This window comes from Canis aureus, chromosome 9, assembly GCF_053574225.1.
Source record: "Canis aureus isolate CA01 chromosome 9, VMU_Caureus_v.1.0, whole genome shotgun sequence".
In the NCBI taxonomy this organism is placed as follows: domain Eukaryota; kingdom Metazoa; phylum Chordata; class Mammalia; order Carnivora; family Canidae; genus Canis; species Canis aureus.
This window is the reverse complement of record NC_135619.1, coordinates 13,853,146-13,874,928: the sequence shown is the minus strand read 5'-3', so window position 1 is coordinate 13,874,928 and position 21,783 is coordinate 13,853,146. Positions and strand designations below refer to the sequence as shown.

At 36.1% G+C, this 21,783-nt stretch overlaps 1 protein-coding gene across 12 annotated transcripts in view; it reads left to right on the top strand.

Annotated features, from left to right (window-relative positions):
• HEATR5A (HEAT repeat containing 5A) overlaps nt 1-21,783 on the top strand; it is a 112,156-nt gene that overhangs the window by 76,014 nt on the left and 14,359 nt on the right. For 11 of the 12 annotated variants that reach the window (XR_013385950.1, XM_077908944.1, XM_077908950.1 and 8 more), the window contains 10 exons: nt 309-548; nt 1,864-2,045; nt 3,619-3,687; nt 5,164-5,343; nt 7,545-7,767; nt 9,482-9,730; nt 13,531-13,658; nt 15,005-15,152; nt 16,208-16,480; nt 18,080-18,304. Coding sequence is in view for 11 of the 12 variants with exons in the window: in XM_077908944.1 (XP_077765070.1) it covers nt 309-548; nt 1,864-2,045; nt 3,619-3,687; nt 5,164-5,343; nt 7,545-7,767; nt 9,482-9,730; nt 13,531-13,658; nt 15,005-15,152; nt 16,208-16,480; nt 18,080-18,304 (1,917 nt within the window). In the remaining variant the exon portion in view is untranslated. Of the gene's footprint in view, nt 1-308; nt 549-1,863; nt 2,046-3,618; nt 3,688-5,163; nt 5,344-7,544; nt 7,768-9,481; nt 9,731-13,530; nt 13,659-15,004; nt 15,153-16,207; nt 16,481-18,079; nt 18,305-21,783 lie in introns of those variants that run through there. The other variant, XM_077908951.1, reaches the window with a different exon arrangement.

Here is a 21,783-nt window from a genome sequence, read left to right as displayed (position 1 = left end):
GAGGGAGAAGCAGGCTCCATGCACCAGGAGCCCAATGTGGGACTCGATCCCGGGTCTCCAGGATCGCGCCCTGGGCCAAAGGCAGGCGCCAAACCGCTGCGCCACCCAGAGATCCCAACAGCATTTTTTAGATACCACTGTTGTCTGTAGTTATTAGATGTAATTAGTTTGTATTTTATGTGGTTATTTTACATTGTTAAAGATGTTTGATTGATCAGCAATTCTAGTATGAATTTGAAATCATTTGTGTTACTTTATAAATATATCTTATATTTGATGTAATTACATATATTATCCCTTGATGAAAGATTTTACAACTGTGACTTGTGTGGATACAATGCAAGAAGAGGAAGGAGATAAAGGGGATGATGCTTCAGTTCTGACCACTGGAAATGATGACAAGTCTTTTCCTTTCACCAATCCTCGTTGGGCTACTAGAGTCTTTGCTGCCGAATGTGTCTGTAGGATAATTAACCAGTGTGAGAATGCACACAGCGCACATTTTGACATTGCTTTAGCACAAGAAATGAAAAAAAGGGATTCAAGAAGTAAGTGGCATAAAAATGAAAAAACCAGAGTATGTACATAGAAATGTTGTCTGCTTATGTTTTTAATATTAATTTAAAAAATACAACTAGAAAGTAGTTTGTATTCTTTGAAATTATGAAATTTGACTATAATATTTGCATAATCTTTGAAGCTAGCATAATTTTAATGCTTATACACATTTTCAGTGATTTAGCTTCTTAAGTTATTCACTTTTGTTTAATGGACTTGTATGTGACAAGTTTATAGAGAATAATCCTGTTCTTAGAAAGTAGTACATACATTAGCTAACACTCAAAATTTATTTTCTGAATTCTAACTTACAGTAATTTTGCTTATAGATTATTTTGGTTTCATGATTCTTTTTTACCAGACAAAAGAATTATATAGCAAGATGTTACTATTGCCAGTGTGGGAATATGAATTAGATATCTCTGTTTTAATGATTTTTCAAACAAGTAGTTCTTAAGTCTCTATTTATGATGAGTACCATTCTAGATACTGACAGGTATAAAACTAGTACATAATAGATGCTTATTGATTCCTTTCTTCCCAATTAAAATTGTAATTGGCACTTACTAAGATGAGTTGGTCTCTCTGTTGTGATCTATAACATTCTTATTAAAATTAGTCCCAGGTATATTTTAGTAAAGGTAGTTGTACCCCTGAACATTTTATCATTGGAATATTGTTAAGTGATTGTCCTATGGCTCTCCCCAGTAGAATTATTATACCAAAGAATGTATTGTAGGAATGAAAGGAATGCTCGTTTATAATTTCATAGCTACAAATATTTTTTATATTCATATCATTTGTAGGTGCACTAAGACATACAGAAATAACATAACCTAATCCATTTAAATAACCACATAAAACTTTTTCAAAAGGAACATTGAAGTCTTTCAGATTCAACTTGATGTAATTACTGTTATACTATCTAATTACTGCCTAACTCATCAGCACCCAAAGTTTCCTAAATACTTCTAAAGTGCTTTTATCAGAAAGTCTGAAAAAAGTTTTTATTGAAGGTACTGTTAGCACTCTTTTAAAGGATGCTAATTTTGCCTTTGGTTTTTGAATAGCTGCATAATTGTTTGCCTTGGGAGTTTTTTGTGTGTGATTATTTGCAGTAGTGCAGCAAATCCAGCTTTAAAGTCTGTATTTAACAAACAGTACAACGAAATAGTAAATCAAATCAGAGGTATTTAAAAGCAAGTCTAAAAAAGTCTGAAATTATAAGGAAGAGAAATGATCATTTAATGTAAATCTTAGTTCCAGCATATGCTTTTTCTTGATAAGACTTTTTTAATCTTGTAGATGACTTTTTGGTGCTACATCTTGCCGACTTAATTCGCATGGCCTTTATGGCTGCCACAGATCACAGTGACCAGCTCCGACTTTCTGGCCTTGAAACACTATTAGTTGTTATTCGGCGATTTGCAGCTATTCCAGAACCAGAGTTTCCAGGTCATGTGATTCTGGAACAGTATCAAGCCAATGTAAGCACTTTCGGTTAGAGAATTTTATTTTTAAACACTTGGGATAAAAAGTCTGTGAAACTAATTGGCATGTCACTTTTTAATACATAAATGAGTATATATCTCTGCTAATATATCACCAGTATAATCAGTACATAGAAAAATATGTGTGAAGAAGAAATCTTCAAGTAAAAGCAAAATGGTACCTAAAACAGGTCTTTTATAAGGTTAAAGGTTAATAATTAAAACTTTCTTGGTAATTTGGGGGAATAAAGGACTTTGCTAATTCAACTCTTTACAAAATGTCTGAATATTCTTAAAATAACATTAAATCATTACTAAATATTCCATTTAGCCTACATGCATGTCTTACCTTAAAATCATTCCTGAAATAAATGTAACCTTTTTTTTTTTTTTCTCTCTCAGCTTAGAAAAGAATTCAGCCTTCTATTACTAGTTCTGTAATCATTTTAACTGATGTTTTACTGGGCATTGAGCAATGTAGGAAGAACAAGAAAGATAACAGAATCATCAAATGTTCCATCACACACATCACATGTAATCCTCCAGTAGCATTCATCCTTTCCTACCTCTCATTATGATTCAGTGGCAGCTTCTGTCAGCTAGCAGTAAAGAGAGACAGGAGCAGTTCACCAGTTAGCAGTTTCCAACACATCTTCCCAGCAGGAAATGCCCATGTATGCTCTGGAAGAAAGCAAAAGAAAGGGCTTGGAGTTACATAGAAGTATCACATTCAAATGAAATGTTACAATTCAACTCTCATTTCAGTTCTCATATTTTTAGCCATGGTAAAATTGCAAATGAGGAGTGCCTGGCTGGCTCAGTAAGGGACTGTTGATCTCAGGATAGTGAGTTTGAGCTGGCTATAGGACTTGCTTTAAAAAAACAACTGCACATGATAGAAATATAATTACAGCTCACTTAAGCTGAAAAGGAAAATTGTTTTCAAGAATCTCAGTTGGCTCTGCTTTCCTCTACACTGGCTTTATTCTCGAGTTTGCTCTCTCCAAGTGGTATCAAGATGGCTCTCTTAGCACCATCTTTTTTTTTTTTTTAATTTTTATTTATATATCTGAGAAAGCGAGCACAAACAGTGGAGAGGGGCAGAGAGAGAAGGACAAGCAGACTCCCTGCTGAGCAGGGAGCCCAAAGCTGGACTTGATCCCAGGACCCTGAGATCATGACCTGGGCCAAAGGCAGACACTTAACGGACTGAGCCACCCAGGCATCCCCGTTCTTAGCACCCAGTCTTAAAAAGAGTCTGTGCTTCTGTCCCAGTACTCCCAGCAAATGTCTTCAGGAGACCTTTGATTACCCCTGCTTGGGTCTCTGGAGTCAGGCAGTGCTCTCCAGCTCTGTAGCAACAATATGGGCAAAGAGTGAATGAGAGAAAAGGTTCCCCAAAGGAAAATTGAGGTGTTCTTATCTAAAAGAAGATATACTGGACAGTCAAAAATAATCGGTGTCTGGAATACCTATTATAAACAAATAATTTTAAATTTTTAAAATAATATTAAAAAGAGTTTGTATTATTTTACTTAGTGATGCTTGATATTTCATATCTTGTTGCCAGGTAGGAGCTGCACTTAGGCCAGCCTTCACTTCAGAGACGCCACCTGATGTCACTGCCAAAGCATGTCAGGTAAATGGTTAAAAAGACAAAGCTTAAGAAGTAAAACCCTCTCTTATGCAATTCTCCAGTTTGTATTTGATAGCAAGGGTTCTACATTACAGTTGTCAAACCATTCATTCTCAGCTGCTCCTTTTCCTTTACTTTTTAAATTTAGAGAATTTCCCCCTCCTTCTGTGTAACAGCATGGTAATCCAGTGTTGGCTATGTCATAATTTATTTAACCAGTGATGGATTTAAAAAATATTACTTTTCTAGGAATGATTATCAAACACTCAATATCCAGCCCTAAATGACCTGCAGTAATTAAAAGCAGAACTGGCTTGAATTGAATTATTTATAAACATAATGGAATAAACTTAACTTTAGTCCGTTCTTTCAACTTTATTTTATTCACTTGTGTTTAGGATATGTTTCATACCTTGAATATTCAAAGAGCTATATTAAATCTCATACTGAGGGGATCTGGGTGGCACAGTTGGTTAAGCATCTAACTCTTGGTTTCGGCTCCAGTAGTAATCTCAGGGTCATGGAATTGAGCCCCTCATCGGCTTCCACACTCAGCATGGAGTCTACTTAAGACTCTCTCCCTTTCCCCCTCCTCCACGTGCCCATGCTCTCTTGCGAGTGTGCGTGTGCTCTTGCTGTCTCTCAAATAAATAAATAAATGTTGTGCCAAGTCTCTATTATCACTTCATTATTTGTGCTCTTGCCTTAAGCCACTAAAATATTTTGTGAAATGAGACAGGAACTGAATAAATAGATGGAAGATGAAAAATTAATTTTCTCTAGAAAAAGAGAAATACTGTGACATCCAAGAAAACCAGACAGCCTCTGATAATTAAGTTATTTATCTTTCAACAGTTATATTAATTAACCAACATCACTGCTTTTACAGTAGTAAGATGAAGGGGATCCCTGGGTGGCGCAGCGGTTTAGCACCTGCCTTTGGCCCAGGGCGCGATCCTGGAGACCCGGGATCGAATCCCACGTCGGGCTCCCGGAGCATGGAGCCTGCTTCTCCCTCTGCCTATGTCTCTGCCTCTCTCTCTCTCTCTCTCTCTCTCTCTCTCTCTCTCTCTGTGACTATCATAAATAAACTTTTAAAAAAAATTAAAAAAATAAAATAAATAAAAAAATTAAAAAAAATAGTAAGATGAAATAATCAAGATTGAAGATTTAGTTCAAATGTAAATCCAAACATTTATGAAAGTGGTACCTTTCATGGCTTCATTTCTCCATATTAATAACATCTGAAACTCTTTGATTTATATACTTGTTGGCACTGGTTTCCTTGCTTCAACCTTAGACTTTGTTCCCTTTTGAAATCCTGGCTTTTGCCTGGCGTTATCAGTAGGATCTGTTGGGTTTCCTTACAGCAAGATGATTTCAGTGTCTAGATTCCTAAGATATGGCTGAACTCTGCTGAACTCACAGAGGAGGCATCTATAATTTTTAAATGTAACTTTTGATTTTCTTAAAAACCAGGTTTGCAGTGCCTGGATAGCAAGTGGAGTTGTAAGTGACCTTAATGATTTACGAAGAGTTCATCAGTTGCTTGTTTCATCATTAACAAAAATACAGGCTGGAAAAGAGGCTCTGAGTCACTTATATAATGAAAGCGCTTCTACCATGGAGATCTTAGCTGTGCTGAAAGCCTGGGCAGAGGTTAGTGCTTCTCCATTTATAACTGGAATTTTAGAAGTTGTTAATAAAGACCATAGGCTAAAAACTGAAATTAACTATTTTAAACACAACTAAGTCCATTTTTAAGGTTAACAAAAGGCTTTCAACATGAGATTTCTTTATATGTTAATTAATTTTTTTTAGCCAAGCATTCTAAGACATTCTTCATTGTTTAAATTACCTGCTACTTTAAGAAGGGGTAGCCATGAGCCAGAGAGACTATAATAACCAATGGAAATCAACTTTTGGAAATGGGGTTTGTTTGTATGTCGTATCAATTCTACACACATATGTCAGTGTATTTTTTTTTTAGTGTTCTTTCATACAGTGACTTTTGAATATAAAATAAGTCATTTTCCAAAATTAATGAAATATTGCAGGAAAATGTTTGTCTACTTTTTTTAATCAGGAAGAAAGGTACATAATTTTTAAGTTTACTATGAAAATGTTTGAGCTTATATGAAAGTAGATAGAATAATATAATACATTCATATATACCCACCATTGGAGCTTCAGCAGTTCCCACACTAGCCAGCTTCAGTTCTGTTTTTATTTTATTTTATTTTATTTTATTTTATTTTTTATTTTATTTTATTTTATTTTATTTTATTTTATTTTATTTTATTTTTTTATTTTATTTTATTTTATTTTATTTTATTTATTTTATTTTATTTTATTTTATTTTATTTTATTTTATTTATTTTATTTTATTTTATTTTATTTTATTTTATTTTTTTATTTTATTTTATTTTAGATTTTATTTATTTATTAGAGACAGAGAGAGAGGCAGAGACACAGGCAGAGAGAGAAGCAGGCTCCATCCAGGGAGCCCAACGGTGGGACTCGATCTCGGGTCTCTAGGATCACGCCCTGGGCTGAAGGTGGTGCTAAACTGCTGAGCCACCCGGGCTGCCCTTATGTATCATTTTAGTGAAGATACGTAGCCTCAGATTGCGACTGAGAGAATTAACCAATATGTAAGAAAGCATTTTCTCCATTAAAGCAAATTAAAACCTCAAAATTGGAGTCTATTTTTGTCATTATTTAGGTTTGACAAACCTTGGTTAGGAAATAGTTCTGCCTAGATTTAGTAAGCTGGAACTTACATGCACTCTAATAGTCAACACTGTATGCTTTTAAACATTTGCTTTTAGTAGAGCAAAAAAAATTTCTAATCTTTGTAACCTATTGTATAAATAATTCTCTACTTATATAGTGTTTTTTATAATAACTTAAATCTCTGGGCTCCTGCTTAAGCCCATTATCTCCCATTTCCTCCTCAGTAAAAATAATGACTGACCAAAAGTTTGTGTATAATTGAGGTCTATAATCTGCTATCTAATGTCTTTGGAGTCAGATTATTTGGAAGTCAGAATTTGGGGAATTTTTGAAAAGTAACACAATGCATATTTCATACATCCCTCCAGGAAATTGAGGCAATATCACAGAATCTGTAATCAAGCACATTAATATATCTGTAGTAAAATGTTTGAATATTCACATTATGTTGAATAGAAATTATAAATAACCTACATAAACATAAATTAACATAACATTGAACATAAACATAAACAGTGAACATAAACATTAAACATAAACATTGAACGTAAATTCAATCTAGTTTGCTACCAGATTGAAATTACTTTTCAGTGTTTTGAATTTTAGAGTTAAAGGGATAGTAAATGCTGTATCCTCTGTTCCTCTGTTGAATACTTACATTCTGTAGTCCTATAAATAATCCATGTTCAATCTATTTATGTAAACTTTTTGTAGTAATTTAGTACTGACTTTGAAATAGAAAATATTTTCTGTATTTCAGCTTATCGCAGTTCAGAAATGGACCCTGAAGCCATATGTTGAGGTGGATTATAGGGCTACAACGAGGTTTAGTGGAAAGAATGTTGTGATCATTTAGTTAGAGCTGTCAAGGATATAAAAGTGCAGAACGGTAGCATATTTGTCAAGTATTTGCTATCCATAATGCATCTCATTGAGGGAATATTTGTGGATCTCTCTACTCCTGTTTGTATGTGTGGTTACATGTGTATACCATCTTGGTATCAGAGTGCATTTGAAATCTAGTATGCTCAAAGGTAAGGTCTGTCTCCTGAGCAAGATGAAAATATTACAGCACCTTATTATGGGTACAAGATCTTCCTATTTACAAATTAACCCTGTCACAGGTCTACATAATTGCTGTAGAAAGACATAAAAGCCACAGACAACCTTTGAAGACTATCCCCTGTTCAGAAGAGAGTGTCAGAAATGGGCCACATTCAACAGATGGACTGCTTGACTTAGTCCACACAGACCTGAGCACACTGAGTAGGCTCTGGCTTGCTGCACTTCAGGATTTTGCTCTCTTAACTTTGCCTTCAGAATTTGCCTCCCAACTTCCTGTTGAAGGTAAGGAGTTTGTAAAATATGTACATAATTCTTAGAGTGACAATCAGTAACTTTTTTCAGAATTTATCCTTTAGTAGGTAATGTTTATCTGAAACATTTTCCCTATAATAACTTCCATTTATAGATAGAATAAACATGTGAGAATTGCTTCAGGATGGTACCCCTGAAGTTGACCTGCTAGGTAATAAGGCATGCACATCTTACCTTATAAGATACTGCCAGATTGCTCTCCAAAGCAGTTATAACCATTTATATGCCCACCAATAGCATGTTTCTGTTTCACTACATCTTCTACCATTGTATGTTGTCACGCTTAATAATTTCTGTCCATTAGGTGGATATGAAGTAGTTTTTCGTTGTTTTATTTTGTTATTTTGTATATTGAAAACCTTTTTTCATAGGTTTATGTGCTGGGGGCGCCTGGGTGGCTCAGCGGTTTCGTGCCTGCCTTTGGCCCAGGGCGTGATCCTGGAGTCCCGGGATCGAGTCCCATGTCAGGCTCCCTGCATGGAGCCTGCTTCTCCCTCTGCCTGTGTCTCTGCCTCTCTCTCTCTCTCTCTGTGTCTCTCATGAATAAATAAAATAAAAAATAATAATAATTTCATAGGTTTATGTGCTAAGTTTATTCTTCCATCAGTCACCTAGTCATAATCTTTGTCCATTTTCTACTTGGTATTTGTCATGATTTTACTGAATTGTTAATCCCTTCTATAATTTCGGTATTATTATTATTTTGTGATTATGTGCCTTCCAAGTCTATAGCTTATTCTTTTATCTTTCTAAAGTTAGTGTAATCAGTCATTTATGGTTTGTGGTTTTTTATAATACCTGATAAGTGGGGTTTTTTTTAAGATCATAAAGACCTAGAAGTGTTACAATTTTATACTTTACAATTTGGGCTTTAGTGCAACTAGATTTTGTGTGTGTGAATGGAATAGGCATCTAATTTTGTAGTCAGTTATTAATCTGCATTTTTTGGATTAGATATTTGGTAGCCACTTTTACTCTTCCTGTTATTCCAAAATTCCCTTTTTTTTCCTCTTGGATATGAATTTCAGGTCGACCTGACAACTTCTATTAAAAATTTAACTGGAATTATACACAGAGAGATAAAGAGTGTTCATTGTACTTTTTCAGTAGCATCAAAATGGAAATAAATTGATTCATTGGCACAGTATGTCAGCTACTAGTGAATGATAGACATAAAGCAACATAAGTAAATCTCAAAAAAAAATTCGATGAAAAACACAAGTTCAAAAAGGTTACCATATGATGCCTTTTAAAAAGTTAAAATAATAGCGCATGTTATTTATGAATATAAACATCTATTGTAAACATCTATTATGAATACAAGCATCTATTGTGGCAGTGACTCACTGACTTGAGGAAAGTGATTACAGAAGGGATAGAATTAATGGTATAACAAAGTTTTAGGGTTTTGTTGTTTTTTTAAAATAAATAAATGATTTAAGAAGGCAAAATGTTTGTGTTTCTTTTGTTGTTTGTTTTTTAGGAAGGCAAAATGTTAATGTTAATCTTTTAAATAAGTAAATGGATATCAGCACATTTGTTTCAAACACACGTCACATGTAAATTCCATAAAGGAACTTTGGGATAATGGGAATGGTCTGTTATCGTGTAATAGAGAAGAGAGAAAACATAGTGGGAACTAATCTCTTTTCTTCCTCCTGAAACTGCTGCTGCTTTTTTGTAGGTGGTGCTTTCTACACAGCAGAGACTAGTGAAAATGCAAAATTACATTATTACAACTCCTGGGCGCTTATCCTGCATGCTACAGCATTGTGGCTTACCAGCACAGGTTTTGTTGTTGCTGATCCGGATGAAGAAGCAGCTCATCTTTCAAGACCTGTAACACCAACTTCCATGTGTCAGGGTTCATCATCTGGAGCTACAGTTAAGTCCCCGGAAGATGTCTGCACTGATAGATTCCATCTTATTTTAGGTCAGTAAAAGAGCTAACAAGCTTCCAACCGTATAGAGTTTTTCTTGAAATGTGCCTCACTGCCTATCAGCTCTTGGTGGTTATTATTTCATCTTTGTTAGGTGTTAGTGATAACCTTGATATAATTGAGTATAATTGAGTAATTTACAAAATTGAAGATTTCATTAAGTCTGGAATCCCATTACAAGCTGGCTTTAGCATCATGTTGAATGAATTATAGGAATTGTAAGACAATCCTAGTTTTTTCCACACAATTTTTAAAGGTTCGTGTGGTGTCTATAAATTTTTTAAATTTCTTTCTCTCTATATTAAAAAATACAAATATACTAAGTATATTGGTATACTGACTCCTCCTGTAAACCCCATCCCACCTCCTGCCTCCTACCTGCATTTTCAAGGATTGCAAGGTTCAAGAAAATATATTCAAGGTACAAAATTGCAAGCAAATATTTAAAGTCAAAGAGATGAAATTTTTAGATTATGAAGTTTAACCCATTCTTTGGCTTTCCCAAAATTTCATTTTTAAAGTGAAATATATTAAAAAATAAATAAAGTCAAATATCTAAGAGTGAATTTCTAGAATAAGTGAAAGAAATGTTTTTCATATTTTACCTAGTTCTTAGAAAACAACCCATTTAGATCACTACCTATAAAGAAATTATCGATTAAATGAAATATAAGGGTTACAGAGGTAAAAGATTAAATTAAATAAACTTTGTGGTTCACAGAACTTCTGTTATTATTTGTCAGACCAGACATGACCACATTTCCTATATCGTTGAGTATATTAAAATTTTGTTTCCATTTGCCTTGAGACAGGAGCTTTTTAAAAACAAACTTACAGGGCGGCCCTGATGGCTCAGTGGTTGAGCGCCGCCTATAGCCCAGGGCCTGATCCTGGAGACCCTGGATCGAATCCCATGTCGGGCTCCCTGCATGGAGCCTGCTTCTCCCTCTGCCTGTGTCTCTGCCTCTCTCTCTCTCCTCTCTGTGTATTCTCATGAATAAATAAATAAACTCTTTAAAAAAATAAAAAATAAATAAAAACAAACTTATAGAGTGAAGGATGGCAGTTACTATGAGCATAAGCTATGCAGTTTTACTACCTCAGTTTAAATTCTTGATGTACCCCATTGTAATTGACATTGAACAAATTAAGTAACTTAAGCTCTATGTGCTCATCTCCCTGTCAAAAAGAGTGTTAATAATACCATGGAGCATGTGACTCTTTATCTCAACTCAGGGTTTTAAGTTCAAGCCCCACCTTGGGTATAAAGATTACTTAAAAATAAAAATCTTAAAAAAAAAAAAAGTGCCTGCTTCCTCAGGTATTGTGAGAATGAAATGAAATGAAATGGTATATGTAAAGATTGCAGTGCTTGATCCATAATATTCACTCAATAAATTCAAGAAATTTTAGGGACGCCTGCGTGGCTCAATGGTTGAGCATCTGCCTTTAGCTTAGAGCGTGATCTCGGGACCCTAGGATCCAGTCCCACTTTGGGCTTCCCATGGGGAGCCTGCTTTTCCCTCTGCCTGTGTTTGTGCCTCTCTTTCCGTGTCTCTCACAAATAAATAAATACAATCTTTTAAAAAAAATTCAAGAAATTTTAGTAAGAACAAAGTTATGAAACTCTACATGTTGGGGCACCTGCCTGGCTCAATTGATAGAGTATGTGACTGTTAATCTCAGGGTCATTAGTTCAAGCCCCACATTGGGCATGGGGCCTATTTTAACCACTCTGGAAAACTGTGTGGAGGTTCCTCAGAGTTAAAAATAGAGCTACCTACCACCCAGCAATTGCACTACTGGGGATTTACCCCAAAGATACAGATGCAGTGAAACACCAGGACACCTGCACCCCAATGTTTATTACAGCAATACCCACAATAGCCAAACTGTGGAAGGAGCCTCGGTATCCATCGAAAGATGAATGATGGATAAAGAAGATGCGGTCCAGGGGATCCGTGGGTGGCTCAGCGGTTTGGCGCCCGCCGTTGGCCCAGGGCGTGATTCTGGAATCCTGCAGTCGAGTCCCACGTCAGGCTCCCGGCATGGCGCCTGCTTCTCCCTCTGCCTGTGTCTCTGCCTCTCACTCTCTATGTCTATCATGAATAAATAAATAAAATCTTAAAAAAAAAAAAGATGCAGTCCATATATATAATGGAATATTACTCAGCCATTAGAAGGACAAATACCCACCATTTTCTTCAATGTGGATGGAACTGGAGAGGATTATGCTGAGTGAAATAAGTCAGTCAGAGAAGGACAAACATTATATGGTTTCACTTATATGGAGATTATAATATAGTGAAAGGATTATCAGGGGAAGGAGGGAAAATGAATGGGAAAAATTAGAGAGGGAGACAAACCATGAGAATCCTAACTCTGGGAAACGAACAAAGGGTTGGGGAAAGGGAGGTGGGCAGGGGCATGGGGTGACTGGGTGATGGGCACTGAGGGGGGCACCTGTCAGGATAAGTACAGGGTGTTATACTATAGGTTGGGAAATTGAATTTCAATATACATAAAACATCAAAGATTCAGGTTACCAAAAAACAAAACAACAACAACAACAAACATTTCTTTTAGGGACTCCTGGACAGCTCAGTAGTTGAACGTCTGCCTTTGGCTCAGTCATGATCCTGGAGGTCCTGGGATCAAGTCCCTTATCAGGCTGCCCACTGGGAGCCTGCTTTTTCTCTACCTGTGTCTCTGCTTCTCCCTCTGTGTCTCTCATGAATAAATATCTTTAAAAAAAATTTTTTTTTTATTTATTCATGACAGACACAGAGAGGCAGAGACAGGCAGAGGGAGAAGCAGGCTCCATCCTGTGAGTCTGATGTGGGACTCGATCCCAGGTCTCCAGGATCATACCCCACACTGAAGGCAGCGCTAAACCGCTGGGCCACCAGGGCCGACACCCCCAATTTTTCTTTCTTTTCTTTTCTTTTCTTTTCTTTTCTTTTCTTTTCTTTTCTTTTCTTTTTCTTTTTCTTTTTCTTTTTCTTTTTCTTTTTCTTTTTCTTTTTCTCTTTCTTTTTCTTTCTTTTTCTTTTTCTTTTTCTTTTTCTTTTTCTTTTTCTTTTTCTTTTTCTTTTTCTTTTTCTTTCTTTCTTTTCTTTCTTTCATGATAGTCACAGAGAGAGAGAGAGAGAGGCAGAGACACAGGTAGAGGGAGAAGCAGGCTCCATGCACCGGGAGCCTGATGTGGGACTCGATCCCGGGTCTCCAGGATCGTGCCCTGGGCCAAAGGCAGGCGCCAAACCGCTGTGCCACCCAGGGATCCCCCAATTTTTCTTTTTAATAAAAAAACTCTACACATTAAGCTCTCTAGTGTAATTTTATTATAATTTTTGCATCTTTGAACTATTTCATAGCAGTACACTGTAGTGCACAAGCCTGATTGAGATTACTCTTCATGTACAAGTTGATAAAAACAACTAAAAAACTTGCTTTATTGCTTAATCTTTTTTTAAAAAGATCTTTATTTATTAATGAAAGATACACAGAGAGAGAGAGAGAGGCAGAGACACAGGCAGAGGGTGAAGCAGGCTCCATGTAGGGAGCCCGATGTGGGTCTTTATCCTGGGACTCCAGGATCCACCCTGGGCCAAAGGCAGGCACTCAACCGCTGAGCCACCCAGGGTGTTTAGTCTTAATTGTTTAGTCTTAAATTCATTGTGTTTTATTTTACCTTTGTGCTAAGCTTAATTGTCTATCATATCTAAATATAAAATGAATTCCTTAACTTGATAAATTAATCTCAAAGAAGCTTCTCTTTTTCTGTTTTCTACAGGAATAAGTGTGGAGTTTCTGTGTTCCTTACGCTCAGATGCAACCATGGAAAGCATTACTGCTTGTTTACATGCCTTACAGGCCCTTCTAGATGTTCCTTGGCCCAGATCTAAAATTGGCAGTGATCAGGTGATTTCTTGGTTTTTGTTATTAGGCTTATGTAGTTTTCAAGGAACAGGAATAAAAACATGTTCAGGTTACTACAGCAAACAGAACACGAACACAGAGAAGTAAAAAAAGAAAACTAAACTGCTGCAAGACTAGATCTCTCAGGGCTAGAGTGGTGTCAGCAACTATACTGATCTAGGAGCAGGCATGCCTCTGACCACTCAGTACTGCCATTCTGTAGTTGAACTTTCAGCAATGAGAGGAAGGGGCTGTAATGCAGTGGCTGGTATAGTAGCCACTAGTTACATATAGCCTTCCTTCTTTGTATTTTGCGGCTTCAGTGTATTCTGTTCTTTGTATACTATAATCTGTATCTTATATTCCATTTTCTCAAGAGAGAATCTACTTGGTTCACGTAGTTATTATGTCTATTACAGAGCATCCCTGTTGGCTGAGTTCTGCTTCCTGGTTTTTAAAGAAACTACTGGCTAGTCTATAGGTGGAATCAGACACTAATATCTGACCCAGTTGTGACCATGATAATAGGATCACTATGAAAGTATGGCACTTTCTTTAACTTATTTCCTAAGAGCAACTATGATTTTCTGTCTATGTAGACTGTAATTTAACCTATTAACACTAGTTTTTATTAGGTTTAAATTACTAAACAGCATCCTCCCTGACTTGAATTTACTTTAGAATAAATTCTAAACTTTTTATTCTTCTTTTTAAAGAGTTTATTTATTTGAGAGAGAGTGACAAAGTGTGCATGAGTGGGGTGAGGAGTAGAGGGAGAGGGAGAAGCAGACTCCCTGTTGAACAGGGAGCCTAACATGGGGCTCCATCCCAGGATCATGACCTGAACTGAAGGCAGACACACTTAACTGAGCCACTCAGGTGTCCCAGTGTTGTTGTTGATGTTGTTGTTGTTGTTGTTGTTGTTTTCTTTAGAGAGATATCCATTCTATGCTTATTAACTTACCACTTTTAATGTCATCCCTCTCTGTCATTTTTTGTTATTGCTAGAAACCTCAATACAGATCTGGAAATCTAGATGGCAGTGCTTACCACATTCCTTTAGCCAGATTTCTCATCTTGCTTTGGAAGTTTCCCTTTCCATTTTCCCATTTTAGGAAAATGGTCTTTTATCATAGTGCCATCTTCTGCAAGATTGGACAAAAACCAGTCTGGGGTCAATTTGAAGTGGAAAAAGTGTTACCTAACTTTGTTGTACCTACACCTTTATGTTTTGTGAGCAATTTGTTATATTCCCATTTTGAATTTTTTCATGGCATTTAATATTAATATTTTAAAAAAGAAGGTATGTGATTTCCAATACAGTTTCCCCTAAATGTTTTCTATGATAGGATTTGGGCATCGAGTTGTTGAATGTACTACATCGAGTAATTTTGACCCGAGAATCACCCTCTATTCAATTGGCTTCACTTGAAGTGGTAAGACAGATTATCTGTGCAGCTCAAGAACATGTCAAGGAAAAAAGACGAAGTGCAGAAGGTGAATGTTAACCCATAATGCAAAATTAATGTTAACCCATAATGCAAAATTAATCATATTATTATAATCAAATTAATTAGCATTTTTAAAAGTTATTCATATATGTCTACGTTGTTCTGATAATGTTTTGTGTGTAGCACAAATGAAACGTCTCTAGGTATGGCTTTAAGTCCTTTCATCCACCTCTACATGTTAGCCTGGATTTATTTTATCAGTAGTGAAACTATTCCTTGGAAAAATGAGAATTCTAACAAAATCCTAGAAGGGGAGGGAAAAAAATCCCTTATACTGGTTGAGTACTTAATTTAGCTATGAATGTTTACTAAGAACTACTGATACTGACATGTAAGAACTACTGACAGTTTTTTTAAAGTTTTTTTTATTTAAGTAATCTCTATACCCAGTTTTGGGGCTTGAACTTAAAACCAGAGATCAAGAATTTTATTCTCCACTGATGGAGCCAGCCAAGTACCCCATAACTAGTGACAGTCATTTAATGACTTATGTTTTGCAAAGTGATTAAATTGCTTGTTTGTAAGTCTAATTTGGTACTGATGAGTTTTTTTAATATTACATTTGACTACATATAACAGAAAACTCAATCTAATAGTGGATTTTAAAACACAAGGACTGTGATCTAAAAAAAGCCCCAGAGGCAGGTGGGTCCTGAGCTAGTGTGGCAGTTTATTTAAAAAAAAAAAAAAAAAATCAGGGACCTCAGTTCTTATCTTTCTGCTTGCCATTATCACTATTTAAAATTACAAGGTAGGCCCTGGAGCTGGACCTATCAGGTTCACAGTCGTAATGGCAAGGTGTTAACCAGACAACATATTAAGGCTGAGAGGTTTACCAAGGATTTCTTTTGATCCACTGGAAAAAAAAAATCATTATAAAGACAACTCCATTTACCTCCATAACTTTATCTTTCAGTCTTTAACACCCAAGACTTCAGCCATTTAAATATTTTATCTACAACAGAAATGGACTAAATTACCATCTACCAAAAGCAGAGCAAACACAAGTGTTTATTCAACACTGTTCTTTCTGTCTTTTAGTTGATGATGGGGCTGCCGAAAAGGAAACCCTGCCAGAGTTTGGAGAGGGAAAGGACACAGGAGGACTTGTGCCTGGGAAATCTTTGGTTTTTGCAACACTGGAATTGTGTGTATGCATTTTAGTTAGACAGCTTCCAGAACTAAATCCTAAATTGACAGGCAGCCCAGGAGTAAAAGCTACAAAGCCACAGGTGCTGTCTGAGGATGGAAGTAGATTGGTGTCAGCTGCGTTAGTTATCCTCTCTGAACTTCCTGCCGTGTGCTCTCCTGAAGGTATGCTGTGGTATTTGATTGATTTTCTTGCCCTGGAGAAAGAGAAATGGTTTTAATAAATAAAGCAGACAATGGTTGCCAGTCCCTTTCTCATTAAATTAATGCTGACTCAAAGGTTTGGTGGGTAATGTTTTTAATCCTCTAAGATTAACACTGCATTCTAGTAATTTGTTTTACTAAAAGGGTGAAGGCAGAGAGCATGCACTATCAACGGATAATGCTCTTTTTTGGTTGACAGTTTTTTTAACCTGTCAGTGGCACTGATTTAGCTCTTGGGCATTTTTTGGTATAAAATACCCAATGGGGAAAAAAAATACCCAATGGACTTTCCCTATCTTGGTAATGACAAGATTGTCCTCAGTTTGGAATCAAGGCCATACTTCTAAGAGCATTTAAGGCTCCATAGGGCTTTGCTAGTCACTAGCTCTTCCTTATTCCTTTTGTGTGAGTCTAACCTACAAGCCTTCATGCTTATCCCTATTGTCCATGGTGTTACTTGATCTGAAGTGGCCCATCCCTTCTCCCCTTTTAAAATTTTGCCTTCCTTTGAAGTTCATCTCGAGGCCTATGTCATCTGTAAATTCTTTCCTAAAAACTCTAGGTCATAAAGTTTTGTTTTTTCATGTGTGTATGCATATATGTGTATGTATAATGTTGCTTCTACATGTAGATAGGTTTAATGCATCATATAGAGGCATTATCTGTAATTTGTTGTTACATATCAAAAAGATAAACATGTATGCAAACGTGTCTTGTTTCCAATGAAATACTGTATCCCTTAGGAAATTTAGTATGTAATAGGCACTCAGTACTTAATAGATTTCTTTTTTTTTCTTAATAGATTTCTTAATTGATAAGCATATTTTTGCTTAAACATGTCTTGACCAGCATATGTGCCATCTTACTTTTAACATCATTTTCAGCTTTGATTTGAATTAAAACTTGTATTCCTTATTCTCACATACTGCCTTGCACCAAAATGGCAGAAAAAGTGACTAGCAGAAGATTTGGGATAAAAATACACTAGAAGAGTTTTGCTGAGTAGCCTCTGGGAACATTAAATTTATCATTTTAGTTTTAGTCTCTTCCATTTTAATCATAACTGACTTTTCAACTCCTTAATGACCATGAAATTTTTAATAATTTGTACTGAGTGCTACAAATTCCTTAGAAAATGAATTTATTATGAAATAAATTCAAGTGGAAAAAAAAATAAATAAATTCAAGTGGATAATAGGTGATGGTTGTACAACATTGTGTACAATCTAAAATTGTTAAAATTGTGAATTTTGTGTTGCCCATATATTATCACACTAAAAAATAAAAATAAATTCGCCATTTGTGAGCTACCAAATAAGACACCAAAAGATACAAAAAATACTGTGACATAATTTAAATAACATTTTCAATTATAATCAAAACTTGATGCAATCTTAAAAATCTTAATGCTACCTCAATTATCTTAACAGTTGTAATCCTTTCTGAAAAATGTCTTAAAAGCTAGAAATCTTGGACATTGTCTTATTCATTGATGATTTCATTTTAGGAACTATATATATAGACTGAAACACAGAGTATTTTTAAAAATGTATCTTACAGGAAGCATCTCAATTCTCCCTACTATATTATACCTTACAATTGGGGTCCTCAGAGAAACTGCTGTGAAGTTACCTGGAGGCCAGTTACCTTCAACTGTTGCAGCTTCCCTACAGGCTCTGAAAGGAATATTGTCTTCTCCCATGGCCAGAGCAGAAAAGAGTCACAGTGCTTGGACTGACCTCCTCCGTAGTGCTTTAACAACAATACTTGACTGTTGGGATCCAGGTAATTAAGTCTGTTTAGAAGCAGTTGTTTAGTTTGTCATAAAAAGCAAGAGAGATTTCTTTTGAGAATAAGCTATTAAATTATGTTTGGCATTCTTACCTAGAGGGGCCCATACTCACTGTGTATGTGTTCAGAGAATATGTATAAAATAGATAGAAACATCATTGTTCTCATTTTAGTATCTTTACTATTTAATGCAATTAAATGTTGGCAGCCTGTATATTAAGTTGACAGTGAGAGACCTTCAAATGTAATTTTAATTTACAAATATAATATGATCCATAACTAGTTGACAGAAACTTTTAATACACACAGTATATTTAAAAGTGTGTAAGTTCTGCATTGTAAATCTAAAATAGGAATGATCAAGTTTATATCCTCATTCTACCACTTACTAGCTAACTGACTAGCCAAGTTACTCAACTTCCCTGAGCCTTAGTTTTCTCATTAACAAAATAAAGGTATTTATTATGTTGCAGGAAATTGTTAGAGCACTAACATAATATATGGAAAGCATTTCATTTATTATCTGGCATATATCAATAAATGATAGCCAGTATGTGTTCAGTAGCCATTGAATTTTGTTTGCTATTATTGTTGTATAGTTTTCATTTTCAACATAAGTAATGGTAATTGTCATTAGTCCTGTAATAAGGCCTTAGATAGGGCGCCTGGGTGGCTCAGTGGTTGAGCATCTGCCTTTGACTCGGATCGTGATCCTGGGGTCCTAGGATCAAGTCCCGCATCAGGCTCCCTGCAGGGAGCCTGGTTCTCCCTCTGCCTATGTCTCTGCTTCTCTCTCTGCCTCTCTCTGTGTGTCTCTCATGAATAAATAAATAAATAAAATCTTTAAAAAAAAAAAAAAGCCCTTAGACATATAGAGTATCCCCACTTTCCTTGTTCTGTTTATAAATGTCATATTTCACCAGATTCTCTTTCATATGATATAAAGGTTTCAGTTGAATTCAGCATTTATTGTGCCCAAAGTTGAGAGTCTGGTGGAATCTGGTACCTATAAATTGTTGTATGATTAATATTTTTGATGAATACCATAAAGTACTCCTTGATGGCAACAGTAATGTCTTAATTATCACTGCATTTCTAAATATAGTAAAAAAGAAACATAAAAAATGAGAGTAATCTGCTCTGTTTGAGCAAATCAGGCAGAGTGTAGCAGGCTTCTCTGGAAGCTCTCACTGAAATGGAGTTTGGGGAACAAGAGGTTTATTAAGAAACACCTGTGGGGCGAGGGAAAAAACAAAAACAAAAACAAAAAGAAACACCTGTAGAGGGAGTAGGGGAAAGTAATACTGGGCAAAAGACAAAGTCGGGCTCCAATGCAAGCCCCCAATAATTGGGAGCTTTGCAGATTGCCCATTCGAATGTTGCACATAGGATAAAAAAGGCTTGTACTTTATCCTCAGATGTGGGCTACCCCAAGAAGGATGTGATCTCAGTCAAGGCAACTCTAGCTAAGGCCATACTAGGGAGCTAACTGACCATACTCCCCATGGCTGTGCAGCACCTTCCCCCATGAAGGGGATCTCAGTGGTAAAGCTCTTTATCTACCACAAGAAGCTTCTCAGAAGAGTCAATTTCTTACAGAATTAGCATCTTCCACATGGACATCATAGATATGGGTTCTAGACACAACATTGTGATCACACGCCTGTAGACCTAAATAGTATGGTACATTTGGGGGCAGCAAGCAGAATAACCAAAGAATTTGGGGTTAAAGGAAGAGGAGGAGGGTAATGAATAGTGATTAGTGAAGAGATGAAGTTGAATGGTACATGGAGCCAGATTGTGGAAGGTTTACATGGCTTGTAATTTGGATTGCTTTTAATATGCATGTGAAATCACTAAAGGGTTTTAAGAAGGGGAGTAAGTGATAGGGTTTGCATTTCTGAAGGATCACTGTGGCAGCTATAGACAACAGGATTCTTGGAGGTAAAATAGAGTAAGGATAAAGAGTAGAATAATGAAAAATAAAATGTTAGCATGTATTAACAGAATTTACCGATAGTTTGGTTTAGAAATTGAAAGGGAAAAAAAATAGAAATTGAAAGGGTACATTGAGCACTCATAATGCCATTCCAAAGTAAACATTTTCAGGGGTATGTAATGAGTAGTGTTTGAACTCCTATCGGATAATCAAGTGGAGCATAATATGTAGAGGTCTGGAGTTCAAGAAAGTAATACAAGCTAGAGATGATTTCAAATCACCAAAGTTGAGTTTATGGAACAAGATGGGAGGAAATTCAGGAGAACGCAGTCACAGAAGCCAAAGAAAAGTTTTAATGGTGAGAGCATGGTGAACAGTGTAAAGGAATTTTTTTTTTTAAGATGAGACTCTTGCAACTGAGGAAGACACAAAGAGATGGAAAAATATTCCATGCTCATGGATTGACAGAATTAATATTGTGAAAATATCAATGCTACCCAGGGCAATTTACACATTCAATGCAATCCCTATCAAAATACCATGGACTTTCTTCAGAGAGTTGGAACAAATCATCTTAAGATTTGTGTGGAATCAGAAAAGACCCCAAATAGCCAGGAGAATATTGAAAAAGAAAACCAGAGCCGGGGGCATCACAATGCCAGATTTCAGGTTGTACTGCAAAGCTGTGATCATCAAGACAGTGTGGTACTGGCACAAAAACAGACACATAGATCAGTGGGACAGAACAGAGAATCCAGAAGTGGACCCTCAACTTTATGGTCAACTAATATTTGATAAGGGAGGAAAGACTATCCACTGGAAAAAAGACAGTCTCTTCAATAAATGGTGCTGGGAAAATTGGACAGCCACGTGCAGAAGAATGAAACTAGACCGTTCTCTTACACCATACACAAAGATAAACTCAAAAGGGATGAAAGATCTAAATGTGAGACAAGAATCCATCAAAATCCTAGAGGAGAACACAGGCAACACCCTTTTTGAACTTGGCCACAGCAACTTCTTGCAAGATACATCTATGAAGGCAAGGGAAACAAAAGCAAAAATGAACTATTGAGATTTAAGATAAAAAGCTTCTACATAGCAAAAGAAACAGTCAACAGAACTAAAACCTACAACAACCTCCAGAATGGGAGAAGATATTTGCAAATGACCTATCAGATAAAGGGCTAGTATCCAAAATCTGTAGAGAACCTATTAAAATCAACAGAAAAAAAAAAAAAAATCCAATCATGAAATGGGCAAAAAAAACATGAACAGAAATCTCACAGAGGAAGACATAGACATGGCCAACAAGCATATGAGAAAATGCTCTGCATCACTGGCCATTAGGAAAATACAAATCAAAACCACAATGAGATACCACCTCACACCAGTGAGAATGGGGAAAATTAACAAGGCAGGAAACCACAAATGCTGGAGAGGATGTGGAGAAAGGGGAACCCTCTTGCACTGTTGGTGGGAATGTGAACTGGTACAGCCACTCTGGAAAACTGTGGAGGTTCCTCAAAGAGTT